This window comes from Asterias amurensis, chromosome 13 (genome assembly GCF_032118995.1).
Source record: "Asterias amurensis chromosome 13, ASM3211899v1".
NCBI classification, from domain to species: domain Eukaryota; kingdom Metazoa; phylum Echinodermata; class Asteroidea; order Forcipulatida; family Asteriidae; genus Asterias; species Asterias amurensis.
The window spans coordinates 3,626,916-3,639,613 of record NC_092660.1 but is presented as its reverse complement, the minus strand read 5'-3'; the positions used below and the strand labels follow the sequence as shown (position 1 = coordinate 3,639,613).

The window sequence follows — 12,698 nt, the reverse complement described above, 5'->3', positions numbered from 1 at the left end:
CTTATAAGGTGCTACATAGTTCATCACTGCAATAACCTATCTTTCTGAAAGTTTGTACATACTCAGCGCCTTGAGTACCTTGTTTGGTATATACGTGCGCTATATAAGACTTCTATACTATCGATATTTTTTATTAAAAATACTTTTGTTGGTTTCATGCGTACATGATGTTTTTGACAAGTGTTTGCTTTGTTTTGAAATGAACTTTCCAGCTATGCAGCAAGTTCTAACAACTTTAGAATGTTTGTTTTGTGTCTTATTTTATAGTGCCCCTTTCTACAAGATAATGGTACCTACAGTGGACACAGTGCGCTACAACTTCCTCGTTAGTGCGTTGATGAGCACAGTCCAGCCTGTACTCCTAGTCGGCCCAGTGGGAACTGGTAAAACGTCTATTGCTCAGAGTGTATGCAGTAAGCTAGACACATCCAAGTACAGTGTACTGACAATCAACATGTCTGCACAGACTTCATCTAACAATGTGCAGGAGATCATTGAGAGTAAAGTGGAGAAAAGAACCAAAGGTTTGGCGACAACAAGTGCTCCTTTTTTTAAATAATTTAAAGTGTGTGGTACAGTTGGCCCATTCTTTTCAGGTCTACAGGACTTGCCTAGTTCCCTGTATACTAATAATAATAATAATAACCTGTTTTTATAAAGCCCTTTTCACACCCACCCGGAGGGCGTCCCAAAGCGCTTCACATTATTACCCCTGGTCACTGGGCCTTAAATCACTCCTTAAACCATCTCAGCTCCCTGGTGGGGAGTATACAGCCTGTGCAACATTAATATGCGCTACTCGGCTAAATCAATCACAAGAACCATCGCTGCCCTCACAAGTACCCATTTACCCCTGGGTAGAGAGAAGCAAGTAGTTAAAGGGTAGCTGCAATGCTTTTTTTTTATTCATTTAAACGACTAAACAGGACTTTTTAAACCTAACATATTTTTTATTATTTTTTATTAAATGCGCAAGTATTTTAAAAACGGTTTCAAAGAGATTAGGGGAACCTGCCCCACCCCTAAAAGGGAGCCTTCATCTGCATAAACGTGACGTCATGTCAGTAACCCGAGTTGTACGTCCTTGTGAATAGTACATGTACACACGTGTGCAGTGTGTGGCCTGGTACCTAGGCGCGTGTAGTTAGGGACCAGACTTTTTTGTCAATGATTTTGTTTGTATTCCCAACATGACGTCGGTGGTAGGGGGGGGGGGGGGCGGTGTCAATCCACAAAACTTATTCGCTAAGTACACAAGTTTGATATATCAGGAATAAACAAAACACATTTTATTGATGTTCAAAACCTAATTCAGAAGTAAATGACAGCAAAATTAATTGTTTTATTTGAATTCACTGCAGCATACCTTTAAGTGTCTTGCTCAGAGACATAAGTGTCAATAATGGGACTCAAACCCACACTCTGCTGAACAGGAGCACCAGAGCTTGAGTTCGGTGCTCTTATCCGCTCGGCCACGACACCCATCATAAATGCAGATCAGTAATATTAGTGCACAATAAATAGTGACCGGCACTCACAGTGCATTACATCAAGATGATACATAAACATGGATGCGCTCATACGGCTTCAAAACCTTATTGCGTGTATAACAGTCAATATATATAGCTCTATGGATCTGCCTCTAAATTATTTTGACTCCATATATGGTTCTTCCATTTTTTTTTTTTTTCCCTAGGTGTCTATGTTCCAGTTGGTGGTAAAAAGTTGTTGACTCTTATGGACGACTTCAACATGCCAGCTAAGGACACGTTTGGCTCCCAACCACCATTGGAGCTCATTAAGCTGTGGATTGACTATGGTTTTTGGTATGATCGACTCAAACAAACCACTAAGCACATCAAGGTAACAATCATTGAATGACAGTGTATCATTGTCTTATTTTTAAAATGTAATACTAGTTAGACTAGTAAGCTAAAGACTCATATTTTATCTATCAATCCACAAGGATAACCGACTTGGTAAAAGTTCTCTTTTTTTTCTCTCTTATTCATCTATTAAATGAACATGTATTATTTTATGTTTGGTCGCATTCTCGCTTTTCTTTTGTGTGTTTGATGAAAGTATTGTGCGTTTGGAAAAACTACCATCCTTCCATACACATTGAGATGGATCAGAAAATCTGTTTTCTTGCTATTGTTCGTGTTTGTCGTGCTTCTTTCCCCCTCTTTCAAACTCACAGAGTCAATAATATGCCGCTTATAATTGTTATATTTAACAGGACATGCAGTTGCTGGCAGCCATGGGTCCACCAGGTGGAGGTAGAATGGTGATTTCTCCTCGACTTCAAAGTAGATTCAATCTCATCAATATGACCTTCCCAAGTGTAAGTTTCACTTGATGTTACTACCAAATTACCTACCTCAGACTCGGATAACTTTACATGGAACTGTTTCCTTTATCAAAGTATTCCTTTTCTATCATTTTGTACATGTATCTACAATCCTGAATACTGTAATGGTTTGTGTTAGCTAAAACTTAAGAATTTGACTTTGTCATGCATATTTTTGCTAATTAAAGGCACTGTACACGTTTGGTAATTGTCAAAGACCAGTGTTCTCACTTGGTGTATCCCATCATAAGCATAAATTAACAAGCCTGTGAAAATTTGGGCTCAATCGGTCATCGAAGTGGCGAGAAAATGATGAAAGAAAAAACACCCTTGTTGGACGAATTTTTGTGCTTTCAGATAGTCTTTCATTGTTATAGTGAGAAATTACCTCTTTCTCATAAACTACGTTACTTCAGAGGGAATCTTTTCCCACAATGTTTTATACTATCGACAGCTCTCAGTCAGTCAGTTTTTAAGTTAATATTTGTTTTGAGTAATTACCAAATGTGTACCTTCCTTTTAAAGGCAGTGGACACTATTGGTAATTACTCAAAATAATTATTGGCATAAAACCTTACACGGTGACAAGTAATGGGGAGAGGTTGATGGTATAAAACATTGTGAGAAACAGCTCCCTCTGAAATGCCATAGTTTTAGAGAAAGAATTACCTTTCACGAATTTGATTTCGAGACCTGAGATTTAGAACTTGAGGTCTCGAAATCAACCATCTTCATGTGACAAGGGTGTTTTTTTCTTTCATTATTATCTCGCAACTTCAATGACCGATTGAGCTCAAATTTTCACAGGTTTGTTATCTTATGCTTATGTTGAGATACACCAACTGTGAAGGCTAGTCTTTGACAATTACCAATAGTGTCTACTGCCTTTAAAGATTTCACAGCACGCCACTCCCAAAAAACTTGAGCAGTTTAATGTACTCGCTAAATTTATACTGGATTCAAATATAGCAGCTTTCATTAATTGATTTTATTTTTTTTATGCTTGCAACAGGATTCCCAAATAAAGCGCATTTTTGGCACCATGATCAACCAGAAACTGCAAGATTTTGAAGAGGATGTCAAGCCGGTTGGTGACATCATGACACAAGCTACGCTGGAAATCTACCAAGCCATTGTACAGCGCTTTCTACCTACTCCAGCCAAGATTCACTACTTGTTTAATCTTCGGGATATTTCCAAAGTATTCCAGGGTCTGTTGAGAGCACACAAGGACTTTCATGACACTAAGGGAAGCATAACACGGTTATGGATTCATGAATGCTTCAGGTAAACTTGTTATTCAGCTAACATTTTTGAATAGGTATGAAATAAATATGTTTTGCAGGTCTTTTTTTATATGATTTGAGGCATTGCATGGTGAGGTATCAATGTATATTTGGTTTGCGGTAACACCATGTGTGTATCTACTTGCAATGTAGAGTTGTTCTTAGAGAACTGTCTTGCTTTATTCTAGTGCCAGGGAGTAGATATCGGAGGTTCGGGAGACTTCTCAGTTCTGCTTTTGAACTATTACCAGGGTGGATGGTATAGAAATTAGACTGGACTACTACTTTAGCTTATAGGGTCGTATGTAACTGTATTGCCGCGGAGTCAGTTTCTGAATTGGTCTCAATGTTTCAACCAGCTTGCTCTAGTCATCTTCAGGTCTTTTATTTTTATTTTTTTTTTTTTTTCTAAACTAAGACTAACAAGTAGTTTGATGTTGGCTTTGATTACAGGGTTTTCTCTGACCGTCTGGTCAACGATACAGACAGTGAGGCTTTTGTGAACATCCTGAGTGATAAGCTCGGTAACCTGTTTGAGCAGACTTTCCACAATATCTGCCCAAATAAGCAACCACCAATCTTTGGTAAGTATTTTGTGTTGATATCTTAATAGTTTCTCATACATCTTTTTGTGCCTAGATGTTCCTCCTCTAATTAGTCAAATGCACTCAGCTCACCTTAATACCCTGTTCACACATTTTTGCTACGAAGCAGATTGTCACTGTGTCTATAATTGTATTTTTTTTACGCTTTTAACAAAAGGGCATTTATGAATGGGAATAAAAGAGTAGTGACTCGTTCTTAAACGGCCGTTTAAAACCTTGCAGGGTCGTGCCAATTTTAAACAGCCGTTTAAGAACTCATCGCTCCCCTTTTATAACCTTAGTGATGACTTCTTTTGACCTGGCTCCCTTTTAAAAGAGAAGTTCAAATATTTTCAATATGATTTTTGGGGGGCTTTATTGTTACACTCACATTGAAAATTTTGTTTCTGTAGTTTTTTTTAACATACTTTTTACAAAACCTCAAGAAAAGTTAATGAAAAACTTATGTAAAGGAACATGTGACCCTATATTTGATACATGTTTTTACATTGGTCGATCAACAGGTGACTTCATCTCACAGGCAGAAGTACCGATATATGAAGACCTTCAGGAGTTCACATCTCTGAAAAGGTTCATGGAAGACGCTTTGGATGATTACAACAGTACTCCAGGTGTAATCTCTATGGATCTTGTTCTCTTCAGAGACGCTATTGAGCACGGTAAAGTGGGACATTCTCTAATATGTAATATAATGCTTATTCAGCTTCTTGACCTATAAGAACAAGTTATGTATATAGGATTAGAGGCATTGCATGGTGAGGTATCAATGTATATTTGGTTTGTGGTAACACCATGTGTGTATCTACTAGCCAGGTAGAGTTTGTTCTTAGAGAACTGTCTTGCTATATTCTACTGCCGCGGAGTAGATAATCGGAGGTTCGGGAGACTTCTCAGTTCTGAAAAGAACTGTCCTGCTTTTTAACTATTACCAGGGCGGATGGTATAGAAAATAGACTGGACTACTACTTTAGCTTGTAGGATCGTAATTAACTGTACTGCCGCGGGGTCAGTTCTGAATTGGTCTGAACGTTTCGACTAGCTTGCTCTAGTCATCGTCAGGAGTTATGTGTTTTAACTAACTGCAACACTTGAACATAAGATATTGTGTTGTCTACATTGCAAAATAAAAAACTAGACGTACCAGTGAATCTTTTCTGAATCTTTTCTGTATCTGAATAAGAGGAAGAGTTTTGTTAGTTTTTGTTGCTCAGTGTCGTCACATGCTAGAGGCAGTTCGAGTAATCCCACCCGAGTAACATGCCTGTGATATTTGTTCACAGGGCTCGGGGAAAGTACTGAGAATACAGTGGTAACACACATCGGTGTATGGGTAAAAAAACAAAAGTTAATATTCTTTTGTTCCCAATGCAAATTTAACATCTATTATATATAGCGTTTGCAGTACCCGCTGCCAAAACATAGGATTGGAGCTGCCTCTAGCTACCGGGCAACTTCGGTAGTCTAGTTGGTAAGACACTGCTCTAGAATTGCAAGGGTCAAGGGTTCGAATCCCACCCGAGTAATATGCCTGTGATTTTTGTTCACAGGACTCGGGAAAGTACTGAGTATACAGTGCTAACACACATCAGTGTATGGGTAAAAACCAAAATTGAATACTAGATCAAATTGAAAATACTGCACTTATTGTTTGTTTGTGGGTGTCCACTAAATATTGTTTGACCAGTGTTTGACCGTTTTGTTTCAGTATCTCGTATCATACGTGTGATTGGCCAGCCAAGAGGAAACATGCTACTAGTTGGTATTGGTGGCAGTGGTCGTCAATCACTAACACGTCTTGCTGCATCCATCTGTGAGTATACAACATTCCAGATTGAAGTCACCCGTATATACAGGAAAATGGAGTTTAGAGATGGTAAGTTTAAGAAGGAGAGCTGATAATTGTTTGCAAATGTTGTGTTGTTCACCTTCAAGTGTATATTTGTTTTCGGCGGACTACTTACAGTCGACAATAATTATCCATAATATTTCGGGGGGCCTGATTATTAAACAGTAGTCTATTTCTTCGGGCGCATATGTATTGCACTATAAATTGCATCTTGTTTAAAAAGAGGTTTTGAAACAAATTTTAAATCCTGTATAAATTCTTTGTTATCCTTAGACTTGAAACGGCTGTATTACATGGCAGGCGTAGAAAACAAACCGACTGTGTTTCTGTTCAACGATACACAAGTGGTAGATGAGTCTTTCCTTGAGGACATCAACAACATCCTCAGTAGTGGAGAAGTACCCGCCCTGTATAAGCCAGAAGAGTTTGAAGAGGTCAGACCGTTTTCTTTGTCTTTAATAATGTTGTGACCCTTTGTGTTGGAGGAAACAGTTACAGTGGCTGACTTTATTGCCCTAGTGGGCAAGACCCTATATGACTTCAATCCCATTAAAAACACTTTGCTTAGAGAACATTGGAAACAAAGTGCACCCTGTAGTACCATCTGCTATTGCTTCCACTATAATTACTGTAAACCGAAGTCGCCCAAACCTCCGATTATCTACTCCGCGGTAGTAGAATAAGGCGAGACAGTTCTCTAAGAACAAACTCTACCTGGCAAGTAGATACACACATGGTGTTACCGCAAACCAAAATATACACTGATACCTCACCATGCAATGCCTCAAATCCTATATATTGTAAACCTATTATACAATTCTCAACCTAAGTTTGCCATCTTTTGGGTACATTTTTATTTCATTCAGATTCCAGATTTACTTCCATTCTTTCAAAAAAGGTGGATTCTGAGAAGTGAAAAGTGTTCCCATCTGCCAGCAGCATCCCATTTGTAACCTCAGAGTCTCATCCTGTTTTAAAGAACGTGTTATTATTATTATTTTATTTGTAGGTACGCAATGCATTATCAGCAGATGCCAAGAAGGATGGAATTCATGAGTCGCCTGAGAATATGTTTTCTTATTTCATCGAGCGAGTACGCACGAATCTTCATGTTGTGTTATGTATGAGTCCTGTGGGTGATCCATTCAGGTAATGGTAGCATTAACTTGTCTCTAGGACTAATAGTTGTGTCCCTTAAAGGAACACGCTAAGGTCAAAATTCCAGTTGAAACCAGTTAAACTTGGTTTAAAGCCATTGGACCCTTTCGGTTCATAAAAAAAAATAAAAGTTCACAGATTTACAAATAACTTACAGGGTTTACAGAAGGCAATGGTGAAAGACTTCTCTTGAAATATTATTCCATGAAATGCTTTACTTTTTGAGAAAACAGCAAAACAATATAAATTCTCGTTAACGAGAATTACGGATTTATTTCAAACACATGTCATGACACGGCGAAACGCGCGAAAACAAGGGTGGGTTTTTCCGTTGTTTTCTCCCGACTCTGATGACCGATTGAGCCTAAATTTTCACAGGTTTGTTATTTGATATAGAAGTTGTGATACACAAAGTGTGGGCCTTGGACAACACTGTTTACCGAAAGGGTCCAATGGCTTTAACTGGAACTAGTTGAAACAAGTTGATAAACTAGTTAAACACAGTTAAAACCAGTTGGTTTAATATGGAAAATGGACAGACACCAACTGGTTTATAATTTAAACTCAGTTGAACACAGTTAAACCTAGTCCAAACCGGTTGGTTAGTATATGGAAAATGGACGAGTTTGAACACTATCCAGTTGAACCAGTTGACCCCAGTTAACTAGGTTCAACTGGAATTTTGACCTGGGCGTTGCCTTGGAATCGGTCGAGTTGGTCTTTGAAAAGCGTTTGTAACCGTTTGTTAGAAAACGCATGTGGTTAGAAAGATGTTGAATACAATGATCCACACACATTTGCCTCGAAATTGCGTGGTTTTCAATTTTTACAATTCTGGCAGCACAATTTTGTACTGGTGCAGGTGTGGATATTCAAACAGTGGATTTTATTGGTTGAAAGATTATTCCTTTTTAAAATAATCATTTTGTTTTTTATTACATCAATATTTCAAGTATTTGTATTATCAGTCCATACAAAAGCGTTTCAAGGAAGTTGGTCTCTGATTTTTTAGAACTATAATCCTGACAAATTTTGCGAGAAACGTCAAAATGGATAAATGCATTTGATAATTTTTCCAAAATAGTGTCTGTTTTTGGTATTGATGTCTTTCATTTACTCAACTGACCGTTACGCACACACTTTACCTCTTACTTTGTTACGTTTTTGTTAAGGTTTTTAAAAAAAATTTGGGGATAAATATTGACAGATTTTAGGACCACCCCAATGAAAATTAACAAAAAGCTTCTGTGATATGATTTTTTTTTCAGGAACCGGATTCGCATGTACCCAGCCTTTGTGAATTGTACAACAATTGATTGGTTCACAGAATGGCCGAAAGATGCTCTCGTGGAAGTCGCTGAGAAATATCTGGAAACAATTGATGTTGGAGGCAATGAAGAGGTATTTGATAAAAACTATTGAAGTGTTTTTCGATACAGTTTAATTATTTGCAAGGCGCCCTTTCCTTCGCAATTGAGCTCGTAGCTGTGAGGAAGGATGATTAGCCCCCCAAATTATTATTATTATAGCTCATGTTTAAACATGCTCAGTTGAAACTAAGAATCTTAAGCCCGGTTAATACTTGATGCGAATATGAATGCGAAGCGAATTTGACATGAATTTGACGTCACAACCCTCCTTTCGCAGCGATATTCGCAAGTGAGTTGAGCGGAGTTCAACTGCTGCAAACTTTTCATTGCGAATTTGTGACTTCAACATTCGTATCGCATTCGCATTCGCAGGAAGTATGAACCGGGCTTCACTAAAACCAACACATTAAGATCTAAACATTTGTGTTTTTTTCCAGATGAAGAACAATATGGCTCAAATCTTCTGCACAATGCACCGCTCTGTTGTAGAAAGCTCTAACAAGATGCTGTTTGAACTAAAGAGACATAACTATGTGACACCTACGAACTACCTTGAGCTTGTGACGGGTTACAAAGTGTAACTATACTTAGAATTTTACGCATGTTGTCTGCACGTGATCTAATCAATCATTCATGTGAATTGCAGTGATGGGAGCCAAAGTAGACCCTTCCCGTGAAATATGTAACTTGCACATAGCGTGTGCGCACTAACGTTTTGGTTGGCAACATGAGGGAACATCGCGCTGTTTTGTACACGGCTAATGGGTGCGTGACGCAGACGCGACTGCGCGTCTGCTTAGTGCACAACTCTATGGCGTTTGCCAACCAACAGGGTCTGTACGCATACGTGAATGTGATTAGCATATTTCATGGGAAGGGTCCATTGTGGGTAGGTGGATCAAAAGAAATAACTGAAAATCTGCTTCTTTGACCAGAAGTGGGTCATGGTCATCAGCACAGTTTAAAGCCATTATACACTTTCTGAACAGAACAAAAATTAAAAGTTCACAGATTTACATATAACTTACAGGGTTTACAGAAGGTAATGGTGAAAGACTTCCCTTGAAATATTATTCCATGAAATGCTTTACTTTTTGAGAAAGCATTAAAACAATTATCAATTCTCGATATCGAGAATAACAGATTTATTTTAAACACATGTCATGACATGGCAAAACGTGCAGAAACAAGGGTGTTTTTTCCCTGACCGATTGAGCCTAGATTTCACAGTTTGTTTTTTTTATATATAAGTTGTGATACACGAAGTGTGGGCCTTTGGACAATACTGTTTATCGATGTTGTGCGATTGCTTTAACTTTTCCATGTCGTATTTCCACCATGCAAAGTTTCAAATCCTACAGTTTAACTTGTACTTGCCATTTTTTTTTTGTTATTGACAGTCTACTCTATGAAAAGCGTAAGGAGCTTGGTGATGCTGCTAATAAATTAAAGAATGGCCTGTACAAAATTGATGATACTCGAGCCAAAGTAGAGGTGATGTCTGTTGAACTGGAAGAAGCCAAGACAAAAGTGGCTCAGTTTCAGAAGCAGTGTGAGGAATACCTCGTGATTATCGTACAGCAGAAGCGGGAGGCTGATGAACAACAGAAGGTACGGGAAACTATTAAACACTTCAGAGACTGCAAGTAGTTAGATGAATCATTGAATGTATTACCTTATTTATTAGGTTTTCCTGACCAATGAGGGTCTTTTGGACTCTAAGTGGCAGCAGATTACCAGGTAAACCCATTGTCTTGGTTATAGAGTGTGTGCTCAGAGCAGCGTAAACAATGGAAACTTACCTGGTAAGTCTGATGCCACCTAGCGTTCCAAAGTTTCCCATTGTCACAGTTTTGAAGTTTGGGCTAAATACACCCTTCAACACTTGATGTACTGGGCCCAATTTCATGGCTCTGCTTACCGTAAGCACAAAATCGATGCTTACGGAAGCAGGGAATTCTGATTTTGTGCTTACTGGCCAATTTCCATTTCATATAGCGCTGCTAACCGTAAGCAAACGAAAAGGCATGCTAACCTTTCGGTGCTTACCGCACAAAAATAAATGACGTCACGATGCAAATCCACGGTAAACAAGCAATATGGCCGCCAAAATGTTTCTACTTACCTGTGAAATACATTAAGGCTTAAGCAAATTTTTCTGCTACAGTAAGCACGCAAATTTGCTTACCGTTAAGCAGCGCTTTGAAATTGGGCCCTGGTATACTTGAATCATTCTGCAAATCTCAATTCCTATACATTAAGCAACACATTTCTCCCATGAAATTTGACTATGCATGTCTTGCTTGTATTCCATCGTTAAAATATGTAATTAAAAAAAAATGTTTTTACTTAGAGTGTACAAGCTCGGAGTGAAAAGATTGGTGAGGAGGAGGTGCGATGTCAAGCCATGGCTGACGCAGCCCAGCAGGATCTTGCCGAAGCATTACCAGCTTTGGAAGAAGCTGTCAAGGTACTTATCATTTCACATGTTGACACATTTACATTCTCTATTTTCACTTGGCAATCATTTGGATAATAATAATAATAATACACGGTTTTTATTTAGCGCTTTTTCACGGGGTGTCTCAAAGCGCTTCCGACATTATTACCCCTGGTCACTGGGCCTGAAATCATTCCTTAAACCATCTCAGCTCCCTGGGGAGTATAAACAATGAGAGAAAGATACAAATAAAGCAAATTACAAATAAGCAGCTTTAAACAAATGAGTTTTTCAAGAATTAGCCTGGCAAATATATGCACAGGAAGACTACTCCAAAGAAACGGTGCGGCATAAGAAAAAGATCTGTGGCCATAAAAAATGGAAGAAGCTCTGGTAGCAGAAAGCAATGACTGCTGAGATGAACGTAAAGTCCGAGTAGGGGAATACATGCTTAGTGTTATATGTTTTGATGTTTAACTTTTCAGGCTTTAGAGTCACTGAATAAGAAAGACATTGGTGAGATCAAGTCGTATGGCCGTCCTCCAGCTTTAGTTGAGAAGGTGATGGAAGCTGTCATGATTTTGAAAGGATGTGAACCTACATGGGCTGAGGCTAAGAGACAACTAGGTAACGCTTGTGACCAGTACCTGGACACTTTCTTCATAACTTTGTCTCAGTTGTGTTTCATTCTTTAAAGGCAGTGGACACTATTGGTAATTACTCAAAATAATTATTGCCATAAAACCTTACTTGGTAACGAGTAATGGGGAGAGGTTGATAGTATAAAACATTGTAAGAAACGGCTCCCTCTGAAGTGACGTATTTTTGGAGAAAGAAGTAATTTTCCACGAATTTGATTTCGAGACCTCAAGTTTAGAACTTGAGGTCTCGAAATCAAGCATCTGAAAGCACACAACTTCGTGTGACAAGGGTGTTTTTTTCTTTCATAGTTATCTCGCAACTCCAACGACCGATCGTGTTCAAATTTTCACAGGTTTGTTATTTTATGCATATGTTGAGATACACCAAGTGAGAAGACTGGTCTTTGACAATTACCAATAGCGTCCAGTGTCTTTAATCAAAGCTTCAATAAAATCAGATTCTCTAGCTTATTCCTGTGAAACAAACCATTGCCTTAATGTGTTTTTTTTAACTTGGATAGTCCTGATATTGATGTAATGTGCTGACCACTCATCAATTGTTCATGAAGAAGATTTTGTGTTAAGTCTAATCAAAGTTGCTGTGAAATTTATAGATAATAATATTAGTAATATTTGAGTTTTTATAGCGCTTTTTCACTCTTGAACGGGTGTCTCAAAGCGCTTCAAATTATTACCCCTGGTCACTGGGCCTTAATTCACTCCTTAAACCATCTCAGCTCCCTGGGGAGTATACAGCCTCGTGCAACAAATGCGCTACTCGGCTAAATCAATCACAAGAACCATCTCTGCCCTCACAGGTACCCATTTACACCTGGGTGGAGAGAAGCAATAATAGTTAAGTGTCTTGCTCAGGGAAGTGTCACGACCGGGATTCGAACCCACACTCTGCTGAACAGAATCAGCAGAGCTTGAACTCGATGCTCTTAACAGCTCGGCCACAACACCCCAGATGACTTCATACAATTTTAAATTAGTGCTATA

The 12,698-nt window shown here is 38.6% G+C and overlaps 1 protein-coding gene across 1 annotated transcript in view; it reads left to right on the top strand.

The window, feature by feature from the left end:
* The window catches only part of LOC139946612 (dynein axonemal heavy chain 2-like), a 78,310-nt gene that overhangs the window by 40,272 nt on the left and 25,340 nt on the right, over positions 1-12,698 (top strand). The window contains exons 44-57 of the mRNA XM_071944326.1: positions 268-524; positions 1,697-1,863; positions 2,240-2,344; positions 3,363-3,637; positions 4,090-4,220; positions 4,745-4,900; positions 5,947-6,114; positions 6,361-6,521; positions 7,097-7,236; positions 8,514-8,646; positions 9,053-9,192; positions 10,016-10,226; positions 10,969-11,085; positions 11,541-11,682. Of these exons, the coding sequence (XP_071800427.1) occupies positions 268-524; positions 1,697-1,863; positions 2,240-2,344; positions 3,363-3,637; positions 4,090-4,220; positions 4,745-4,900; positions 5,947-6,114; positions 6,361-6,521; positions 7,097-7,236; positions 8,514-8,646; positions 9,053-9,192; positions 10,016-10,226; positions 10,969-11,085; positions 11,541-11,682 (2,303 nt within the window). The remainder of the gene's footprint in view (positions 1-267; positions 525-1,696; positions 1,864-2,239; positions 2,345-3,362; positions 3,638-4,089; positions 4,221-4,744; positions 4,901-5,946; positions 6,115-6,360; positions 6,522-7,096; positions 7,237-8,513; positions 8,647-9,052; positions 9,193-10,015; positions 10,227-10,968; positions 11,086-11,540; positions 11,683-12,698) is intronic.